This window comes from Macaca mulatta, chromosome 6 (assembly GCF_049350105.2).
Source record: "Macaca mulatta isolate MMU2019108-1 chromosome 6, T2T-MMU8v2.0, whole genome shotgun sequence".
In the NCBI taxonomy this organism is placed as follows: Eukaryota; Metazoa; Chordata; class Mammalia; order Primates; family Cercopithecidae; genus Macaca; species Macaca mulatta.
This window is the reverse complement of record NC_133411.1, coordinates 38,157,174-38,181,207: the sequence shown is the minus strand read 5'-3', so window position 1 is coordinate 38,181,207 and position 24,034 is coordinate 38,157,174. Positions and strand designations below refer to the sequence as shown.

Genomic DNA, 24,034 nt, shown 5'->3' with positions numbered 1-24,034 from the left:
TGATGAAAGCTAATGTTTCTGTTTTCATGAAAATATTGAATCTAGGGAACACCTTAGAGGAAAAAAGCCTTTTAGGTAAGATTGGTTTGGAAATTGGGAATGACCCAGCTTGTGCCTATATATATGTGGGCCTGCAATCAACTTCTGTGGTAGGAGTTGCCTACCTGAAGGGAAACTTTTTACGTAGGATTTAAAAAAATGATACTAATTTAAAAACAAATATTTTAAATATGTTCAAAGCTAGTGAAAGTAAAAATAAACTAATTAATATTACCCCAGTATTAAGAATTTAGCACATCTACAACCATTTTTGTCAACAAACCTGACAAAAATAAGCAATGGGGAAAGGACCCCCTATTTAATCAATGGTGCTGGGAGAACTGGCTAGCTGTATGCGGAAAATTGAAACTGAACCCTTTCCTTACACCTTATACAAAAATTAGCTCAAGATGGATTAAAGACTTAAATGTAAAACCCAAAACTACAAAATCCCTAGAAGAAAACCTAGGCAATACTATTTGGGACATAGGCACAGGCTAAGATTTTATAATGAAAATACCAAAAGCACTTGCAACACAAGCAAAAGTTGGCGAACGGGATCTAATTGAACTGAAGAGCCTCTACATAGCAAAAGAAACTACCACCAGAGCAAATAGACAACTTACAGAATGGGAGAACATTTTTGCAATCTGTCCATCTGACAAAGGTCTAATATCCAGAGTCTACAAATAACTTAAACAAATTTACAAGAAAAAACCCCATTAAAAAGTGGGCAAAGGACATGAACAGACACATCTCAAAAGAAGACATACATACGGCCAACAAACATATGAAAAGAAGCTCAACATTGCTGATCATTAGAGAAATCCAAGTCAAAACCACAATGAGATACCATCTCACACCAGTCAGAATGGCGATAATTAAAATGTAAACAAAAACAAAAAAATGCAGATACTGGCAAGGTTGTGGAGAAGAAGGAACACGTTTACACTGTTGGTGGGAGTGTAAATTAGTTTAACCATTGTGGAAGACAGTGTGGTAATTCCTCAAAGATCTAGAAGCAGAAATACCATTTGACCCAGCAATACCATTACTGGGTATATGTATCCAAAGTAATATAAATCATTCTATTATAAAGATACATGGATGTGTATGTTCACTGCAGCACTATTCACAATAGCAAAGACACAGAATCAATCCAAATGTCCATCAATGATAGATGGGACAAATAAAATACTGTATATATATATACCATGAAATACTATGCAGCCATAAAAAGAACAAGATCTTGTCATTTGCATGGATATGCATGGAGCTGGAGGCCGTTATCCTTAGCAAACTAAGGCAGTAACAGAAAACCAAACACTGCATATTCTCACTTATAAGTGTTAGTTGAATGATGCGAACACATGGACACATGGAGGGAAAAACACACACTGGGGCCTGTTGAGGAGTGGAGGGAGAGCATCAGGAAGAATAGCTAATGGATGCTGGGCTTAATATCTAGGTGATGGGATGATCTGTACAGCAAACCACCACTCCCCACGTTTACCTATGTAACAAACTTGCACATCCTGCACATGTACCCCTTAAAAGCTGAAGATAAAAAATTGTTTTTTAACGGTTTCTACCTGTAATCTCACTTTGGGAGGCTGATGCAGGAGGATCGCTTGAGCCCAGGAGTTTGAGACCAGCCTGGGCAACAAAGGGAGATCCCATCTCTACAAAAAATTAAAAATTGCTGGGCACGGCAGCTTACACCTGTAATCCCAGCATTTGGGGAGGCCAAGGTGGGAGGATCGCTTGAGTCCGGGAGATCAAGATCAGCTTAGGCAATATAGTGAGGCCCTGTTTCTACAAAAAAAATTTAAAAATCAGCCAGGTGTGTTGGTGCGTGCCTGTAGTCTCAGCTACCTGGGAGGCTGAGGTGGGAGGATCACTTGAGCCTGCGAGGTCAAGGCTGCAGTGAGCCATGATCATGCCACTGCATCCCAGCCTGGGTAACAGAGAGAGACCCTGGCTCAAAAAAAAAAAAAAAAAAAAAAAGGACACACAATTTTCTTGATACAGTATATTGGGTCTTACGACCCAAGTGAAAGGATAATAAATTTTAAAAATATATAAATCAATGCAAATAAAGAGAATTGGAAAGTAGACAATTCTAGATGAAAGATTTCAACAAATTTTCAGAAGACAAAGCAAAAGCAGCAGCAACAGATGTAACGGGGTGGAGAAAGCCATGATGTAATTTGTGCAAAAGAGGATAGTGATGAAAAGTGAACTTGAGACTCAGAGCTGACAAGCACAAAAAGGGGCATACCAGCTTTTTGAACAGGGGTGTGCAGCTGTTCTACATATGGTTGTCTCATGGTTTATTAGTCCATATGTAGAACAGCTGCAACTCTTCATCTCTGGAAACTTCTGCAAAGAATTCCTAGCACTTATACCCCAAGCAAGGGTCCAACTTCTCATCTGATTCACCTTAGAGCAGAGGTCTGCAAAGTGGTTCAGTCCCTCTTCTTACAAATAAGGTTTTATTGAAATGCATTCTGTCTATTCGTTTATGTATTATCTATGGTAGAATTGCAAAGTTGCAACATAGACCTTATGGCCTGCAAAGCCTAAAATATTTTCTGGCCCTTTACAGAAAAAGTTTGCTGACCACTGCCCAGAGTCAAGCCTACCCAGAGGAGCTTCACCTACACACTCATAGCTTCAATAAATGTTTTAGTATCTTTCCCTAAACCTAAATAGACCATTAGGCATCCTAGATGCATGGAGAAAATCCTCATTATGAAAGGGAAAATCCAAATTAAATAGGCAAAATAATAGAGAAAATAACTCATGAAGAAATAAAATAAATGGTTTTTAAAACTAATTGGTATGCTCAATGACAAAGGGAGCTCTATTCTCACATTTCTATAAGGTTATTTCTTTGGAAAAAAGAGAATTTATGTTTCTGATTGGTGAGTGGCAAGAGTTCAACATTGCCAGGTACGGTGGCTCACGCCTGTAATCCCAGTACTTTGGGAGGTTGAGGTGAGTGGATCACTTGGGGTCAGGAGTTTGAGACCAGCCTGGCCAACTTGGTGAAACCCTCTCTCTACCAAAAATACAAAAGTTAGCCAGGCAGAGTGGCATGTGCCTGTAATCCCAGCTATTCGGGAGGCTAAGGCACGAGAATCACTTGAATCTGGGAGGCAAAGATTGCATTGAGCAGAGATCGTGCCTGGGCAACAGAGTGAGACCTTGTCTCAAAAAACAAAAACAAAAGGAAAAAAAAAAGAGTTTGACATCAATTGCTCCTCCCAGCCCAGCTCTTCTTTTTCTTTTTCTTTTTTTTTTTTTTTTTTTGAGACAGGGTCTTGTTCTGTCGCCCAGGCTAGAGTGCAGTGGTGTGATCATTGCCCACTGCAGCCTCTACCTCTTGTTCAAGTTATCCTCCTGCCTTGGCCTCCTGAGTAGCTGGGACCACAGGTAAACACCAACATAACACCAACATACCTGGCTAATTTTTGTTTTTGTTTTTTTTTTTTTTTGTAGTGATGGGAGTTTTACTATGTTGCCTCGGCTGGTTTCTAACTCCTTGGCTCAAGCAATTCTCCCATCTAAGCCTCCCAAAGTGCTGGGATTACAGGTGTGAGCCACCGTGCCCAGCCTGTTTCCATATCTTAAGTAAATGCAATACATATAGTAAAAACCAAGTGTATGTGACTCTATTCTTTCCCAACATTTGGGGCTTGACAAGTGAGGGGTAAGCAATTTTTCTTTCAGTAGTCTGGCTAAGTAGGTAAGTATCTGCCTTGCCAAATATCCACCCAGCAGATGCCTCGCAAGGTCTAGATTCCAGGAAGATGGCAGCAAGCTTGATTGTGATTGCAGGTCCAGGTTACAATGCGTTCTGTATTCTGACTCTACTGACAATAAAGCTGTTAATGTTACCTCCATCTGCCTGGCTCCAGTTTATAATTTGAAACAGATCTCTAAGGAATAAGGCATGTGATTTCTCAGCCTACTTAATCCTGAACACATGATGATATGTTTGTTGGCTGTGACTTGAGCTCAGGCCCCCAAATGGCAAGTGAGAATTCTACTTTCTTTCTTTTTGTTTTTTTTTGAGATGGAGTCTTTTTTTTTTTTTTTTTTTGAGACGGAGTCTCGCTCTGTCGCCCAGGCTGGAGTGCAGTGGCGCGATCTCGGCTCACTGCAAGCTCCGCCTCCCGGGTTCACGCCATTCTCCTGCCTCAGCCTCCCGAGTTGCCGGGACTACAGGTGCCCACAACCGCGCCCGGCTAATTTTTTGTATTTTTAGTAGAGACGGGGTTTCACTGTGGTCTCGATCTCCTGACCTTGTGATCCGCCCGCCTCGGCCTCCCAAAGTGCTGGGATTACAGGCGTGAGCCACCGCGCCCGGCCTTTGAGATGGAGTCTTGCTCTGTCACCAGGCTGGAGTGCAGTGGTGTGATCTCAGCTGACTGCAACCTCTGCATCCCAGATTCAAGCAATTCCCCTGCCTCAGCCTCCCGAGTAGCTGGGACTACAGGCACACACCATCATGCCCGGCTAACTTTTTGATATTTTAGTAGAGACGGGGTTTCACCATGTTGGCCAGGATGGTCTCGATCTCCTGACTTCATGATTCACCCGCCTGGGCCTCCCAAAGTGCTGGGATTATGGGCGTGAGCCACCGCACCTGGCTGAGAATTCTGCTTTCTAATCTAACAAACAGATATGAGAAGGTGGTATATTCATTCATAAAATAAGTTGCTGTATGAAGGGAGCAATCAGAGAACAAGAAAAAACCTTCAAAATTTTAAATATAGTTGTTATGAATTTAACATTAGAGTTAAAAGATAATGTTGGAAAACTCTCAAAGAAGACAGAGCCAAAAAGGAAAGAAAGAAAAAAAAAAGAGCAAAAAACATAGCTGAGAAAGTCTAAAAGGAACAATATCTACAGATTTAAGAGGACAAATAAACTAAAGGGGAGAAAATTAGTAAAGAAAATTCTCCAGAGCTAAGGATACAGATTAAATAAGCCTACAACATGCCCTGCAAAATGAATTTTATTAATTTTATCAAAACAATAGAGGTGTTTGTTATCCTGGCTGGTTTTGAACTCTTGGCTTCAAGCAATCCTCCCACCTCGGCCTCACAAAGGGCTAGGATAACAGCTGTGAGCCATGGTGCCCAGCTGCAAAATGAGTTTTTAAAAAAAGATTCACATTAAGGGACATCATTGTGAAATTTTAGAATACTAGAAATACAAAAAATATCCTAAAGGCTTCTAGAGAGAGGAAACACAGATCGTATCAAAAAGAACAAAAATCAGAATTGTATCAGTCCACTTAACAGCAACAGCACAGGCTAGGAGATTCTGAGAAGCTTTCAAAGGGAAACTTTTCAACTTAGAATTCTAGACCTGGCTATCAATCATGAGAAAAAAGATGTTTTCACACATCCAATAATTCGAAAAGTTTGTCGCCATGAACCTATTCTTAGGAAGCTATGGCAGGATATGCTCAAGCAAACGGAGAATTTTAAGCTAAAAGGAGAAAGGTATGGATTCCAGAGATGGACTCTGGATCCAGCCAGAAAAGGGGAAGGAAAAGTCTGGAACAACCTTGCAGCAGCCCTGGAAAATGAATCCACATTGATGCAAAACTAATGGGGAGGAGGGGCTGGGATAGAGGAAGAGGGTGGGGGAAGACTCCAAAGAGTGAATGATATAAAGGAACATTCCAAACGAGTTAAAGTACATAAGAAAACATATACAAGAACATGTATTTATAGTACACTAAGTGTTGGCTCTGATTCAACAATATTTACATAGTTTTACATTACATAAATGCTCATTAAATATGATATCCATATTGGGAGGAGAGGGGAAGGACATGAGAGCCAAGTCCTTATCTATCATAAAAAAATCAACAGATCATAATATAATTCAATATGTAAGGTCTAGTGTTAACAAATTGTTAACAGTAGATTCTTTAGAAATATAAATGACCCAAAGAAAGAGCAAAGAATTTTAAGTGGTTGCCTCTACAAAGGCCTGGATGGAGAGAGGTGGAATAAGGCATTCTTTCTTTAATCAGCAAAATCATACTGTTAAATAACATAAACTTTATTGAGTTAAAACCTTTCTTCATTAATTGTCTTGAAATTACTTTGAATTGTACAAATGGCAGAATGTTGACTTTTCAGTTGACTTTTTACAGTTATGCAGGAATCCACCTAGACTACTTTTCTCCTTTCTGGATGATGTAATATATTTAGATTTTTCACTTAAAATCATGGTTATTCCCTCATGGGCCATTCTCCAGAAGAACGAGGAGTAAGTCATGTTATCTCCTATGTGGATGCAATCCAGGAAAGCTTGCTTCACTCATCTAATTTTACTAAGGAAGTTCACACTTGTTATCTCCTTATTACAATTTAAATTATAATAACCAAAGATATGTGACTAATTTAACTTTCCAAACAAATGAGGCCACTACCCTCCCTCCACTACTACCACCCCCCAGCCCAAGTTATCATCATCTCTCACATGGAACACTATGACCCTGCTCCAATCATTCTATAGATTGTAGTCAGTGATCTTTTAGAAACACAAATTGAATTCTACAAATACAAATCCCTATTCCAGCCCCAGTATCTTAATCTCTTTAATGGCACTCTGTTGTTCATAGGACATCCTTAACACGGCCTACAAAAGCATGAATTGGCCTCTTTTTCATTGGCTTCATCATTCTTCTCTCATTTGTTCTCTGCCATTCATAGGAACTGTGAAGCTTCTGAGGGCCAAGTGCTGCTTTATCCAGGGACTTTGTAAGTGCCTGGCCATCTGTTTGGGACACTCTCCCTGCTTCCCCCTCCCTTCAACTCTTTCCCCTTCATACTTTAAAGCTCAACCACCATGTCCCTAAGGAATAAAATGTGGGAGCAATTTTATTTTATTTTTATTTTTATTTTTTAGATAGGCTGGAGTGCAGTGGTACATCACAGCTCACTGCAGACTCAACCTCTCTGGCTCCAGTGATCTTCCTACCTCAGCATCTCGAGTAGATGGGACCACAGGCGCGTATCACCATGCCCAGCTAATTTTTGTATCTTTTTGTAGAGACAGAGATTTGCCATGTTGCTTAGGCTGGTCTTGAACTCCTGAGATCAAGTGATCTGCCTGTCGTGGCCTCTCAAAGTGTTGGGATTATAGGCATGAGCCACTGCACCCAGCCTGCAATTTAAAACAAAGATCATTTTCTATTTCTCAATAGTTCAGACATTATTTGGTATCTATTATGTCTATTGCATGTCCTGTTTTTTGTTTTTTGTTTTTTGTTTTTTTTTGAGACGGAGTCTTGCTCTGTCTCCCAGGCTGGAGTGCAGTGGTGCGATCTCGGCTCACTGCAAGCTTCACCTCCCAGGTTCACGCCATTCTCCTGCCTCAGCCTCCCAAGTAGCTGGGACTACAGGCCCCCACCACCATGCCCCGCTAATTTTTAAAATATTTTTAGTAGAGACGGGGTTTCACCATGTCAGCCAGGATGGTCTCGATCTCCTGACCTTGTGATCCACCTGCCTCAGCCTCCCAAAGGGTTGAGATTACAGGCGTGAGCCACCGTGCCCTGCCTGCATGTCCTGCTTTATCTGAGAATGTTTCACTTGGAGAAGGAAGCCTTTCTGATCTCCCTCAACCATCCAGACTATGTCAGTGCTACATACTCTCCCGGCTTCTATTACTTTTCCTTTCAAGCACACATCTCAATTGTTATTAAATTGTGTACTTTATGGTCACTTCCTGTCTCCACTACTGGAATGCAAGTTTACTGCCAATGGGTCCAGCACAGCTTATAGTAGGCGCTCAGCAAATACTTGTCAAATGATGGAATCTGCAAAAACTAAAGATAATAAACCAGTGTCAATACCAAAGAAAGAATAAACCAATGTTTTAGCTCACAGGAAAGGAGTATAGAATGTAGCCTGTGATTCCTTGATCTCCTCAATGCACCTCTTCACTTTACTAATTCATTCCCAAGGTCACGCTCTGTACCTTGCACCCAGAACTGCTCTCGGAAATCTCTTACATCCCTTTCTCTGACCATATCATCCGATTATTCCATACCTGCTGCTCGCACTCATACTTGCTCTCCCACTTCATGGAGACTTCTGAACCTTGATTCTTCCATTTTCTCTGAATCTAGTTCTTCAACTATACCCCCGGCAATCCCCGCATCTTGGCTTGATACCATATTCAATTCTTTGTTGGGAGTTGAGTACCACTGGAGAAAAACAATACAATCATGCAGTTTGGCATCACCACAATTCTCTACATTGTAGCCAATTACTGATCTTTCTGAACTACCCTTAGTATTATGTTACCCCATTTAAAGCCCTTCCAAATTCTTGAATGTGACATTTTAAACGCTTTATTATTTGCTTCCCTTGCCAGCTTCCCCTCTCAGAATTTCAGTGCTCTATATAGTCATAGTTTAGCCGTTGGTAGCCTCCAAGATCCTCCCCTTGCTCTGTGCTGCTCCTATTCTACAGCTTATATGCTGTTGACTCTGAGTCCCCACCCTGGCTTCCCTACTCAAGTGTCATGCTTGTGTATATTCCCACCTCTGGACATCACCTGAATGTCCCACAGGCACTATCAACATATTTAAAATTGAACCTGGTAACTTAAGCCAGAGAAACCTAATAGCTATCCTTGTCCTGATGTTTTTATTTCCTAAATGCATTTGCAAATCACTCCAATCTTCATCCCTACTGCCATCATCATCCCAGTTCAGTCTCCATTTCTGAGACTATTGCATTAGTGTCCTCTTCTTGACACCCTTGTCTTTCCTCTATGTAGCAGAGTGAGCGTTCACCAACCCCTTGAGTCCTTCAATTGCCTACACATTAAAATGATCAAATTATATCACTATATTACTAAAGTTATCAAAATTGCATACTTACGTCTCCTCTCTATAGCTTCATCTTTTGACATTGTACTACACGCACACCAGTTCCTCTACTCACTATACTGCTCCCGCTTTCAGAATTCCACCCCCCATCTCCCCACTTAACCCAACATTCTGATTCTCTCTCTCTATCTACACGAAACATAAGTATAGACTTCTTTAAATAAGATTCCACAAAATAAGCTAAGTGATTTTGCTTACATTTCATTTCACACTTGTTTCAGAAACCCATGGCTTCAGACTACGACTATGTCTTTTGACTTCAAAGTTAATACTCTTTTTCACTAACCTAAGTTTTAGTTTTCTATGCCAGGTGACGTAGAAAATAATTAAAACACAATAAAATATTATATTTTCCCTTCTCTACTTTCCCTTCTCTACCTAACAGGATGGTAGGCATCACAAACTCTGAGAACACAAAAAGTGGATCTTTTGAAAAGGCATAGAAAAAAAAATCAGTGAAATGTAGTCATTAAGTAGCCTACATTCAGATCTTAACAGGAGACTGAATAATAACTTCCCAAGATTAAATCTTCCTTATGGGAGACAAGAACCCAGTTTTGCTTTTGACTCTAGCAACAAGTAGGTATGCAGCTTGGTGATATCAATTCACCTCTTTGAGCCTTAATTTCACCTTCTTAACCTGTACTCAGTCCATAGATTCATTAGATAGGCCAAAGATGGAAATGGGATGGGGATGACCATGAACCCCTTGAAATTTTATACACAATTCTAAATATGAACTCACTCTATTTTCTAAGGAGAGATTTCTCAGCTTTCATTATATTCTGAAAGGGTTAGTAAATTCCAAAGTGATTAAAAACATTTAGATTAACTTATTTCTCATTTCTCATATGACTGTACAAATACTTTTAAAACTATGGAATTGGAGATCCATTACTGGTTTACGTTTTATAACATACTTAGACCATAATGATGGACCTTTTTCTGTTGCTTCAGGATCTAAATCTAATAAGGTTAAGGCTAAATTATAATTCTAGGCATGTTATAATCAAGAAAAACTTACTCTGCTATTTCTTAGCAGATGAAAGGTCAATGTAAAGGGTGAGGCTACTATGTTTGATGAAGTAACGCTAACTTCATTTCAAGTTCTATGTGACTGAGATTTAAACAATGACTGAAAAAAGTCACAAAAGGGCAAAATTCCATTCAACAAAAACGCTCTATCATTAAAAAAAAACAAAAAACAAAAAACAAAACATAGCCTGTAGTCCACTTATTTCAAGCAGTATGTATTACAAAATTACTGACCAACAAAAGGAACTCTGATTATACGGCATCCTCCAGCACCTAGCTCAACTCCATTTCCTTACTTTAAATCTCCAACTGCCTGCATGGTTATTTGCCAACTCAAAATCAAAGGATTAAACAATGCTTATCACCATCTTCCTGAAAAGTGTACCTATCTCCGTACTTCATTATCTCTGTAGTGGTACTCTGTTCTAGTTATGTAGGCTCAAGCTACTTATGCATTTGAAAGAGGTCTAGTATCTCTCAAGCCTACAATAACTTCAGGTAAGAAAAATGATTAAAAATCAGAAAACAACTAGACTCTCCATTTAGAATCAACTACTTTCCTTTTTTTTTTTTTTTTTTGAGATGGAGTCTTGCTGTCGCCAGGCTGGAGTGCAATGGCGAGATCTCGGCTCACTGCAACCTCCACCTCCCAGGTTCAAGTGATTCTCCTGCCTCAGCCTCCCAAGTAGCTGGGACTACAGGTATACGCCACCATGCCCAACTAATTTTTGTAGTTTTAGTAGAGACAGGGTTTCACCATGTTGGCCAGGCTGGTCTTCAACTCCTGGCCTCGTGATCCGCCCGCCTAGGCCTCCCAAAGTGCTGGGATTACAGGCGTGAGCCACCGTGCCCGGCCCCTAGAATCTACTTTCTTAAGAACTCAAGGAAAAATATTTGTGCTTTCAATAAAAAAAAATTTGCAAGGAATAAAAAGACATGAGAAAGCCTACAGAATAGGACCTAAACAATATGACATTTATGAGAAAATAAAAAATTTAAACACTTACTGGATATTTGACGTCAAGGGAGAATATTTAAAGATAACCTATTTATGGGGTGGGGTGCAGTGGCTCACGCCTGTAATCCCAGCACTTTGGGAGGCCGAGTTGGGTAGGGATTACAAGGTCAGGAGATCGAGACCATCCTGGCTAACATGGTGAAACCCCATCTCAACTAAAAATACAAAAAATTAGCTGGGCATGGTGGCGGCCGCCTGTAGATGCAGCTACTTGGGAAGCTGAGGCAGGAGAATGGCGTGAACCTGGGAGGTGGCGCTCGCAGTGAGCCGAGATTGGGCCACTGCACTCCAGCCTGGGTGACAGAGCAAGACTCCGTCTCAAAAAAAACAAAAAACCCAAAAAACCAAAAAACCTATTTATGGATAAAATAAAATGATGCCTGAGACTTGTTTCAAAAAGATAAGAGTGGAAAGAGGTGCATGGGGTACAGCTCAAATAAGTTTGGTCAGAAATTCAGAATCACTGAAACTGAGCAATGGGTAAATGAAGGTTCTCTTAAAAAAAGTAAAAATGATTTACAAAATTCTTATGAGAAGAAAAATAATTGTGTATACTGTACCACTCTCAGCAGTGAAGCCATATACAATTGGGGTCTTAAATAGGAAGGGTGGGTTGGTGGTACTCACATCATCATGCAAAACGCACGGGAACTTTATTACCACTTAGTCAACAGAGTACCAAACTGAGTTTGTTTGGTCAGTGACTTTCTATTACACCAAATCTGCATGTAATTGTTCCTCAGCTAGCACCAATAGGACGAAGAGTGTATTTTAGAAAAAAATTCAAGTGAAAAATTAGTATAATCAATTTGTAATAAATGATGCCTAGGACAGAAATTAGCTATAGGACTAAACAAAACTTTGGTTTTAAAATGAACAAGGCAAACAGCAAAAGGTTCAAACACGTAGGATTTTTATGGGGCAAAAATTACTATCAAGTGTTTCAAATTACATTATTTCAAGTGGGTAATCTGATGAGTTTTATATTTTGCAAAAGTAATCTTATTCCAATTATCCACATCCACGGTCCTGAAGATGCAGACCACCTGGACACAGGTATTGACAAGGATGAACTTTTCTGTGCAACTAAAAGTGGTGTGTAGGGGAGGGAGAACCACATACCTCCCTGGTCAATTTCTTCCTAAATAAAAATATGGTAAATTTAATTGCTGATCATGAAATCTGTATTGAACAAACATTAGCTTGACTTACCTGTCTTCATGAGACAGACTATGGTCATCAAAAATCGCCTGTGTGCTTCAGTTACCTGAATAATTCAAATACTCAATATATCAACAGAGTAAGCTATATATTTCTCTCTAAAAACTCAGCATTTCTTCCATTAGAGATTACTACAGCTAGAAAATTCTAGCGATCACTGAATTTTCTGCCATGTGTATTTTGGTATGAATATATTTTGAAAACTAGCCATTCTTAATAAACAATTTCAATAAGGCTAAAATTTCATATTAATGTACTTAAAAAGTGAAGAGATACTTGAAAATTTTTATATCACATATAACCTATCTTTTCAGGTCAATATAACAAGATTAATCTATAGTAATTAATCAACACACTATAGAGTAAGACTGAACTTTCTAAATACTTAATAGAACTTTGTAAGTCCCCAATATACTTAAAGTTTGATTTTGTGCATTTGACTGACAAAGCTTTAACTTATTTTAGTATTAAGACCTAAAAATTAATCTTGAACAATCTTCAACTTTCTGAAAATTTTGGTTTGTATATTTAAGAGTTAAGGCCTATTATCAACATTTGGCATCTATTAATGCATAAAATTAATAGCATAGAATATACAAAAATTCCCCAAACTGATTCCTAGAATTCCTGAATTTTTTTTTTTCTTTTTTTGAGACGGAGTTTCGCTCGTTGCCCAGGCTGGAGTGCAATGGCGTGATCTCGGCTCACTGCAACCTCTGCCTCCCAGGTTCAAGCGATTCTCCTGCCTCAGCCTCCCCAGTAGCTGGGATTACAGGTACGCACCACCATGCCTGGCTAATTTTGTGTTTTTAGTAGAGATGGGGTTTCACCATGTTGGTCAGGCTGGTCTTGAACTCCTGACCTCAGGTGATCTGCCCTCCTCGGCCTCCCAAAGTGCTGGGATTACAGGTGTGAGCCACTGCGCCTTGCCTAAAATTCCTAAATTTCTAATGAATGGCAAACACAGAATTCCATCTATGGCCAACTGAGGCAACACAAGACTTACTACTGTGTACCTACTTCCTAAAAATTACTCGAATTCCCAAGTATGTATACCACGAGGATCCTTTAGGAACTGGTTTACTTCAATAAGATCTCCCTTAATGTCTGATGCTCAATTAGTGAGACACAATTACTTCAATTCCAGATTTAAATCCCTATCATGACATTACTAAATTACCAAATCCTTCTAAGCCTGCTATCCTTATCTACAAAATGAGGATAAAATATATAACTAGAGTTTTTGTGAGAATTAAATGACAGCACGCATCGCTGTCAGGTAAATAGCATTCAAAACTGGCTTTTTACTCACATTTATATTCTTAGTACTCTCTCTGGGCTGGATTTTATTCTTGTATTTTCTCTAACCAGTATTTTACTCTTTTCGATATATTATTTTCAGAAGTGACCTCAAATCCTTTGTTGATATACATAAACTCCAAGAAGAACAAACCAACCAACCCAATCTAGTTTTGTTCCAGAGTTCACAGTATAAGGAAAAGAGAAACATGTAAGTAAGGGGAAGAAAATGAAGAGTGAGAGAACATTTCTGTGAAGAAAGCATTTGAAAGAATTCCACATAGGAAATAGATCCTGAAAAGTTATTTTCATAGTGGTTTAATAGGTGTCACAAAAAGGTATTTTGTGGCAATGTCATTCTTCCTAAAAAATTGAATACCTTCATTTATTTGCCAATTTCATAAAACAGCATTCTGGAGGTCAATTTTTTCAGTGATTTAAAAATGAGTAAAACATTTTTTAAAAGATTTAAACTTGAAACAGACCTCATTCCACTGTAAATTTTAGGCATTACTATTCCTGAGTGTCAACTATACACATCAAATGATTAAACACCTCCCTCCTGATCTAGTCAAGATATCTGCAGTAAGCAATGTGTAAATGACAACTGTTCCCAAAAGACTTATGATAAAGCTTTTAGAATAGAAAATGAATAAACATCTCAACAAGTAAAATTACTCTTTTCAGCATTAAAAAATAATTTGTGAAAAATGTAGTGAGTGTAATTATGAAGTGGCATACTCATCTCAACTTTAGTTCTAAAATAACACGACATCATTTTAACTAAGAGAAATGCTGGTTTTCCAAATAGCAGGTTACCTTTTACCCGAGGTTTAAAGAATAAGTATCAGCATCATGACATCACTAGAAAGAAATTGAAGCATACAAGGAATAAACTATAGTTTCTTTTTATATCAAAATGTACTCTTGAAAATGTGTTTGGCACAGTGCTAAATCATATATAGTTAATACTAAATATTGCAGGATACAATAAAACCCTGGAGTTAATTGTTTACACCCTCTTATGGGAATGAAAATAATAGATAGATACCAATTATTCAGAAGTCAGCCTATACAAACTGTATAAACAATATTTTATGTTTTGCTTTGAAAACCAGTGATATAATAAATTTTACATAAAAGACTGTAAAATAATATAAATGGATTTAAACAGATTTTTACAATAAGAAATTCAAATGGAAACAGACAAGTAACAAAGAGAAGTAAAAAAATTTATTGCAGTATTCGCTCCACCAGATTACCTGGGGATCCCTTTTCTTGTATTGTTTTCAGGGTGACCTAATACATCAAAATCTACATTTACAAAAACTCCTTCTGCAGATAGGTCATAGATACTGCATGCTTTTTTTTTTTTTTTCAACAGAATAAATTATATATCCAGGAGATTCTGCCATTTTACAGCCTGGAAAAAACAACGCTTCCCTGGAAACTGGGCTAAGCTAAAGAAAGCCATCCGCTGCTAGGTTAAACTCCAAGAACACTTTATTAAGAACATTAACAGACTAATTTCCAACATTCACTTGTTTATTTTTTTTAAACAGAAAGTTTTTTTCCAAGATATAAACAATTTTTGTTAAACTATAATACAGTGGGAGTAAAAATGAACTGAGAATCTGTTTCTGCTGCACAACAGCGAAGGGAGCTCCCACAAAAATGTTTGCCCAACATTTCCTTCTTTTGTTCCTGCATCCCAGGTTCCACTTACTCTTCATAAAACTGATTTTTTTTTTTTTTTTGCCAGAATGTTGGTATTTCAAGTTTTTCTGCCTTTTAAAAAAATTCCTGTAAATTTGGCTGCATGTACAAATTCATTAGCTGGAAGTCCCATCCTTGGCGGCATACAGGGATCGTAAAGTCTGAACAACTTTATTAGTCAGCTTATTAGCACTCGTTAGAGCAATTTTTTTGTAAATAATGTCTGACTCTTTAATAGTGTCTACCCAAGGCACCAGTTTGCGGCCATCACGGCGCTTAGCCTCAGTCCAGGAGCCACTGTAGGAGCCTGCCATCCACTGAACACTGAAGCCATTGCTGGTTTTCTGTACTACTCTTGCAATTTGTGGTCGATCTTTGTACTTTGGACAGCAAATAGCGATGACATCCATGACGTCAACACTTTCATTCATCTGTGCTGCCAACTCCGTAGAGTCTGAATTTCGTTTTGACCTTCTCAATGACTAAAACATTGGGAGGGGGGAAAAAAGACCAAGTGTTACACAAAAGAATTTTAGTGAAATTATTGTTTTTATTGCTTTTAATCCCTTGACGCCGGGAGTTGGGATTTCCCGGCACACTTCCATTGCCGGCAATGAGACGCACCGTGACCGCCAGCGCCAAGGGGTTAACATATACTTGTAAAACCATATAACTCTTAATTTGTACCCGTGTCTTTACTCTTATTGATATATAAAATTATATATACATATGAACCATAAAGCTACATAAAACTTAGCAACAATAAAAATAACACACATTAATACAATTCAAAGAAAAATTAACCCTTTATGCTGGATAAATCTCATTTCTGTTTTTTTTTATTGTCTTTTATGTTAAACTTTCTACAAAAGGATGTATAAATGGGTAAGTAGAGAATCTCTATCTACAAAATGTTTCCTCTCTTAAGTATTACATTACTTGGTTGTACATTTAATAGACTGACATATATAAGCACATAAAAATCATTTTACGTAATACGCTGCGAAATACGTTGACTCCTCCTCCGCCTCACCCCTGAAGTGCCTCCTCCTCTATCCTCCCCATCACTTTCATCATCTTCTGTCTCTGCTGCTGTATTATTTTTAGGGCTGCCTCCTCCAAGCAGTGAGGTAATTGCTTTGTTCCGAGCATTTGTGCTAGCTGACACCTCCCCTTCTTCTTCTTCTTCATCAGGGTCCAGATGTTCCATGAGAAGTTTGAACTATAAAAAATAGATATTATTTCAGAATTTTAAGTAAATATTTCAAGCAAGATTGTTAAATTCCTAAATGTTTTCTATGGCAGTAGTTTGCTGTGTGTGAAACAGATGTTAGCCATCATCTAAGTTAGGGGCTGGTAAACATTTTCTGTAAACAGCCAGGTGGTCAATATTTTTCATTTTGAAGGCCATATAGTCCGTCACAACTACACAACTCTGCCACTGTAGTATGAAAGCAGTTACAGACAAATAAATGAGTGGGCATGAATGTTTTCAGTAAAACTTTATTTGCAAAAATAGGCAATGGGTTAGATACAAAAACAGCCAGAGTTTTCAGACCCTTGGTCCAAGACATCAAGCAACCAGGTGACAATTACTGACAGACATTTTCTAGTTATCTCCCCTCTTTGCTCTCTGCTAAGAGGATATAAGAGAAAGCAGAGAATGTTGAAAAATTTTAAATGAGAACTAAAATATTTTTAAATTTTAATGTATGTAAGGTTTGCAAAGTCAATGAATAATAGGAAAGCCACCGTGTAGATTATATTCTTAGCTCAAAAATTCTTATTTTCTATGTTCAGCTACTTGCTTTAAAGTAGATTTTTAAAATTTTTTTAAGAAAAATAGAAATGGAGTTTTGCCATGTTGGCCAAACTGGTGTCAAACCTCTGGCCTCGAGTGATCTGCCCACCTCAGCCTCCCAAAGTACTTGGGAGCCACTGCACCTGAACTAAGTAGATTAAAATATAAAACTTTATTTTTATTTTTTAGGACAGTCTTCTAATTTAAAAAACATTTTAAACAACTTTTATATTGTGGTAAAATAGAAATAACATAAAATTTGCCAGCTTAACGTTTTTTTTTTCTTTTTAAATTCAGACAGGGTCTCACTTTGTCACTCAGGCTGAAGTGCAGCGGCGTGATCATGGCTCACTATAGCCTACACCTCCCAGGCTGAGGTGGTCCTCCCACCTCAGCCTCCCCAGTAGTTGGCACTACAGGTGCGCACCACCATGTCTGGCTAATGTTTGTATTTTTTGTAGAGAGAGGGTCTCGCTCTGTTGCTCAGGCTGGCTTGGACTTCTTGGACTCAAGCAAACCTCCGACAATAGGCCTCCCAAAGTGCTAAGATTACAGGTTTAAGCCAGCATGCCTAGCCTACCAGTTTAACCATTTTAAATGTATAATTCATTGGCATGTTGTACAACTATCACCACTATCCATTTCCAGAGCTGTTTCTTTCTTTGTTTTTTTAAATCACTGGACGTCACAGCTCTGTCCTCATTAAACAATAATTCCCTGTTCTTTCCTTCCCTGGTCCTTGGTAACCTCTAGTCTATTCTCTGTCTCTATTTTAAAAGCACATTTTATATACATACATTTGCATACTTGTTAAGTGAGAATGTATGCAAATATATATTGGCATTACTCATATAAGAACATATGAAAAAGTAATAATATTGGTTGTCAGAAAAGAAAGGAACAGAATGGCCAAACAGGGTAAGAGGATGACTGTTTGCAGTTTTACCTTTTATGACATATAAGTCATGTATTTTTCTGATTTAAAAACATAGCCCTCTGTATCCCCGGATTCCGCACCTGCAGATTCAACCCACAGCGGATCAAAAACTATTTGGAAAATGCCACAACAAAAATAACAGCACTGGCCGGGTGTGGTGGCTCATGCCTCTAATCCCACTACTTTGGGAGGCTGGCGGATCACCTGAGGTCAGGAGTTTGAGACCAGCCTGGCCAACATGGCGAAACCCTATCTCTACTAAAAATACAAAAATTAGCCAGGCGTGGTGGCGCATGTCTGTAATCCCAGCTACTTGGGAGGCTGAGGCAGGAGACTCGCTTGAACCCGGGAGGCGGAGGTTATGGTGAGCCGAGATCACGCCATTGCACTCCAGCCTGGGCAACAAGAGTGAAACTCCATCTCAAAACAAAACAAAACAAAACAAAACCCAGCATTACAATAAAAAATAATACAACTTAAAAAAAATGTGGTATAACAACTATGTACATAGCATTTACATTGCTTTAGGTATTATAAGTAATCTAGAAATGATTTAAAGTATATGGGAGGATGTACGTATATGCAAATACTATATTTTTTAAATAATTTTTTTGAGACAGGGTTTCACTCCCGTCACCCAGGATTGGGTGTAATGGTGCAATCTCAGGTCACTGTAACCACTGCCTCTCAGGCTCAAGCACTTCTCCTGCCTCAGCCTCCTGAGTAGCTGGGACTACAGGTGCACACCACTGCCCCCAGCTAATTTTTTGTATTTTTTGTAGATATGGGGATATGCCATGTTGCCCAGGCTGGTCTCAAACTCTGACCTGCCATGGCCTCCCAAAGTGTTGGAATGACAGGTGTGAGCCACCTCACGCAGCCTACTATGCCACTTTTTATCAGGCCCTTGAATATCGGAGGATTTGGGTATCCATGGGGGGACTGGAACCAATTTCCTGTGGAAACCAGGGGACAACTACAAAACACACACACGGGTTTTCCTATTATCTTTCATTTTCACTAAAATAAAACTATTCGTGGGCTGTTGTTTCCTAAGAAAAAATAATTAGGATGCCATAGGTGCAATGCGAAAGACAAGCTTAAAGTAACTCATTAAAACCACATAGAGAAAAATTATCTTGACAGTTCATGAAGCTTACATTCAATGTAAAGGAGATAGTTATCTCCCCACCAGCCCCCCACATTTACTTGTCAAAAAAGCCCTTATGAGAAGTAAAAACTTTTGGTTTACTACTCACATCTAGATACTGCTTTACTATACTCCTCTTCACCTCTTCTGTGATTTTGGAATTAGCCATGTCACTCCGCAGGAAGTCCAGTGTTTGTTTTGGATGAAAATGAACTCCTGTTTTTCGGTTTATCGCTTTATCATACACTTTTGCAGATTCAGATGGAGAGTACTTCTGAATTTTACTGTTTTGGGAAAACAAAACCAAAAACTTTAAAACTATGGATGCAACATATTTGGAGAAATCCAATTATAGGTAGGAAGCATCATATTAATGAAATTAGTTTCTCATGTCTATTTTTAATACTATTGTGATCCTAGGACAGCTTCAATACAATTACTTAATATCACCTAACTGGTTTACCTCTTTCTACTAGTTGCTGCCCCACCCCCAACCTATCCATTCTCTATACAGTGGCCAGAATGATTGTTTATAAACTTGTTTCAGGTTATTAACAACTCTGCTTAAAAATCTTTCCAACTCCTTAGCATTGCCTAATTAGCTTTACAAAGTTTTAAACTATTTTGCATGTTGCCAACATTTAACATCAAAATATTCCTTATAAGGCCAGGAGCAGTGGCTCATGCCTATAATCTCAGAGTTTTGGGAGGCCAGTGTGGGAGGATCACTTTGAGACCAGGAGTTCAAGAGTACCATGGGCAACACAACTAGACATCATCTCTACAAGTAAAAAGTAAAAAAAATTAGCTGGGTGTGGTGGCATGCATCTGTACTCCCAGCTACTCAGGTGGCTGAAGTAGGAGGACTACTCGAGCCAGGAGTTCATGATTGCATAACTGCATTCCAGCCTGGGCATCAGAGCGAGACCCTGTTTCAAACAAATACAGAGATATTCCTCTAAAAAATCTGGATTTCTGGTGTCTCCTGAAAAAGTGGGAGCTCTGGCCACATTATGCCCACCCTCTCCTTTGGTAACAAGCTTATGGAAACTTGAGACAGGTCCACTTAAATGACATCTCTTTCATCATGAAACACTCTTTCCAGTTGGCCACTGACCAGGTGGCCTATTAACATTTGACTTTGTGATTCCTAATCTTGGATTTCAATGAATGTAAAAAATGACCAAAATTCCATGGGTATAGGCAGGAAGAGATATCTTTAATGACTAATGGTGGGTAAAACCACAGGATATTTATAATAACTGTACCTTTTCTCTCTCTTACTTTATAGAGTACTTTAAAGACTATTTGAGTTCTATTGGAGCTCAGTTTAGTTGGTTTACATCTGTTACTTCAGAGTTCTTTAAAAACTTAAACTTGTAATCTATTTTAAGGTTAGCCTGATTCTTTTTAAGGAAATCAACAAAATAAGCCCTTCAATTTGTAATGCATTATCACCAAGTACAGGAATATGTTTTTTACCCTTTAATAAAATAATAAATTATGGCATATTACACAACAGAATACTATACAGCAATAGAAGAGAATAAACTCCTTTATAAAAAGGAACATTTCTAACATTAAACATGCAAACAAAACTGGGTTTCATATTTATCATTATTATTTTTTTAGACGGAGTCTTGCTCTGTTGCCCAGGCTGGACTGCAGTGGCATAATCTCAGCTTACCGCAATCACCGCCTCCCGGGTTTAAGCGATTCTCCTGCCTCAGCCTCCCGAGTAGCTGGGATCACAGGTGTGCACCACCATGCTCACTTAATTTTTCCATTTTTAATAGAGATGGGGGTTTCACCATGTTGGCCAGGCTGGTCTCGAACTCCTGACCTAGGGGATCTGCCCACCTCGGCCTCCCAAAATGCTGGGATTATAGGCATGAGCCACTGCGCCCAGCCCAAATATTTATTATTTGAACAGAGTGAAGTTTTTTTTTCTCACTGCTTATGTAATCTTACCTATCAGAAAATCCACAAAGATTCTTCAAATGTTGTTTTAACATTAGAAGCAATAAAATACCCTGGGACACATTGGCAAATTCAATTAAAGGAGCTGAATTTTCTGGCAAACATTTCATCACTGAATTTATATCGTCTTCTGAATCTGAATCTGAATCTGAATCTACACGTTTCCGTGACTTCCGAGGCCTGGAAACTTCTTCTTCACTGTCGCTTGACTCATTTTCCTTACTAGGTGATGATTTTCTCTCTTTCCTTTTGTCCTTTACCATAGACTGAAAGAAAAAATTGTTTGATAAACAATAAAAACAAAATGCCACTAGTAGATATAAGTATTCTCCATTCAACAGCTTGAAAAAGCTTCCTTAAATGAGTATTTTATAAACCTCTTGACTTGATATCAACTGGTATGTAATGTTAGGGGATAGTTTCTAAAACTAAATAAAATTATATACAATATCCACCCCCTCCCCCACAACCACTCCTTCAAAAAAATCCTTGTGAAATATCATTCAAAGGGAAACAATTTTCTTCTAAGGATAGTAATAAAAGATAGTTATAAAAGTATCAATTAGGTGCATAGGTAAGCCATTATAGAGGAAAAGCAGTAATTATAATTTAACTGAGGAGAATAAAGTAATCTTGGACATCCCGAGCTTCTATCAAACTCTCCTTTTCAAGAACATTTCAGCAAGATAATACGCAATTTTCTCTGAAGACTTAAATCCTGTTTCTTTGTACTTTATGAAAATGTTAGTTCTTAGAAACAAAGTCAACTGGATTTAAGCAGGTTGTGTGGTGTGTGTGTAGGGGGCACATTATAACAACATTTATTCAAAACTGGAAGAAACATTTACAAAGACAGCCATACCAACCAGTAAGTAGGTAAAATAAGAGAACATGAGGGCTAAAGCTCCTGGGAAATTATTAACTTCTCAAACTTAAATGTGCACATTAACATCTGTGGATTTTGTTGAAGATGCAGATTCTGTTTCAGCAAATCTGGGTGGGGCCTGAGGTTCTAGAGCTTTAATAAGCTCTCAGGTGAAACCACTGCTGCTGGTGTGTGGTCTACACTTCAAGTAGTAAGGGTTTAGACACCTTTGTAATTCCAGCCCTTAGGAGGCATCTAAAATAATCTGTCTGATTTACTAGTCTGACAAGGCTGAGTTTTGAGCAATACAATTTTACCAAATGAGATCTACTTGGATCATTAGATACATGAGAATATTTAATTTGCAAAGAATTTACTGAGTGCTTACTATGTGCCTAGTGCTACACCAGGTACTTTTATAATTAAATAAATTACATTCCTCCTAAAAGTCATGACAGAAATGACGGAAGGTTCAACAAGAAATTTAGTAAAGATTTTGGGCACACATATGCCAACTCTATTACGGTGCTGTAGTTGAGCGATAAAGTCAATGGTGTCATAAATTTTTGGTATAAGTGTAAATAAGCTATATATTTTCATGTGTAATGTGATTACAGCATTACAAGATTTACAGAATAATGTTTTAAAATGGGGCTTAAATGAATGTATGAATGGACATAAAACACTTAAGGTCAGTGCTTAAAGTGAGAGAAATAAATGCGATGGCTTATCAACAGAACAATCCATATATGTATTTTAGATGTTTCTAAATAGAAGTAAAGTGGCAACGTACATCCTCTCCCAAGTCAAGTACTGCCCAGATTTCATTAAGTTCACTTAGAAAGATTTTATATACTCATGAAGAGAATAAAAAGAATGAGAAACAAAACAGTGAAAACAGCATGTCTGCACTTTGACAGATGGATTAAGAATAGTAATGTGTGTAACTTACCTCCTTGAATGACTGCAGTAGGTTACTACCAGAAACTGAGAGTGTAATGTCTATATGATGCATTATAAACAACGGCTCTTCCTGTGTCTGGTATGGAAAACAGGCTAGATTGTCTGCTATATATAAGAGCATAGTCACGTCTGTTTTCTGTAAATTTTAAGAAAAAGCACATATGTTTAGCGGATAATCTAGAAACCCATCCAAAAAAGCTTTTTTAGAAAAAATACAGGGCACTTTCACCTCACTTAATGTTAGAGAGAGAGATAAGCAGACACACACATGGGGAGAGTGGGCAGAGACACAGAGAGACAGAGAGACAGCAGGAGGGAGAGAAATATAGAGGAGGAAAAAGGGAGAGGGAGAGAGGTGTAAGAAAAAGGGAGAAGGGGGAACATAAATAGAATTTTATAAAATAATCTTAGGCCCATTTTTTATTTTATAATGACTTACACTATGCTATCTCAAGAGGTGAAATTTTTTATTGCATCCATGTGAAATTCCTTGAGGTTTTCTTAGAGTATATGGAATCTTTATGATAAATCCATACCATATCAGAAAGTATACATGAAAGTTAAATCATTGTGCTACTAAGAGTTTAACCTATATGGAGATCAGTTACACACAGTTACTATTCTGCCCTCAAAATAACTACTAATTATAGTACTAATACATAGGTTAAAAGAAAAAACCTAAATCCACGTACTCATAAACATTTGTCAGTTTCCTGTGTATATGTAATTCAGAATATCAGAGTTGTTTTGACAATGCTATCAGTTTCACACTATAAGTACTCTGAGGTAGGCAAAATTTAAGAGGATTATTGTTATTTGCTTGCTTTAAAAAGAAGTAATAGAGAATTCAAGCATTTCATGATCATAAACAGAAGGGCATATTAATATTCAAATTTCTTTTAAATATTTATAGATCAAGGAAAAAAAAAGCTCACAACTAAAAAGCACTCCCTCCTACCATCTACCCTCCCCTGCCATGGAAACAACATAAAACCCAACAGCAGCAGCAACAAGATCCCATAGCACAGATGGAATAACCTTGCTATTAATATTCGTAAGAGTATCACTCTCACTCTAT

At 38.2% G+C, this 24,034-nt stretch overlaps 1 protein-coding gene across 6 annotated transcripts in view; it reads right to left on the bottom strand.

Moving 5' to 3' along the window:
- Positions 1 to 14,755: 14,755 nt before the first annotated feature.
- NIPBL (NIPBL cohesin loading factor) overlaps positions 14,756 to 24,034 on the bottom strand; it is a 192,987-nt gene continuing 183,708 nt past the window's right edge. For 5 of the 6 annotated variants that reach the window (XM_078004661.1, XM_015139874.3, XM_078004663.1 and 2 more), the window contains 5 exons: positions 22,946 to 23,092; positions 21,120 to 21,394; positions 19,258 to 19,432; positions 16,294 to 16,482; positions 14,756 to 15,742 (listed from right to left, as the gene is read on the bottom strand). In XM_078004661.1, coding sequence (XP_077860787.1) covers positions 15,377 to 15,742; positions 16,294 to 16,482; positions 19,258 to 19,432; positions 21,120 to 21,394; positions 22,946 to 23,092 — 1,152 coding nt within the window. In that variant the 3' untranslated portion in view covers positions 14,756 to 15,376. Of the gene's footprint in view, positions 15,743 to 16,252; positions 16,483 to 19,257; positions 19,433 to 21,119; positions 21,395 to 22,945; positions 23,093 to 24,034 lie in introns of all 6 variants that reach the window. The other variant, XM_015139876.3, reaches the window with a different exon arrangement.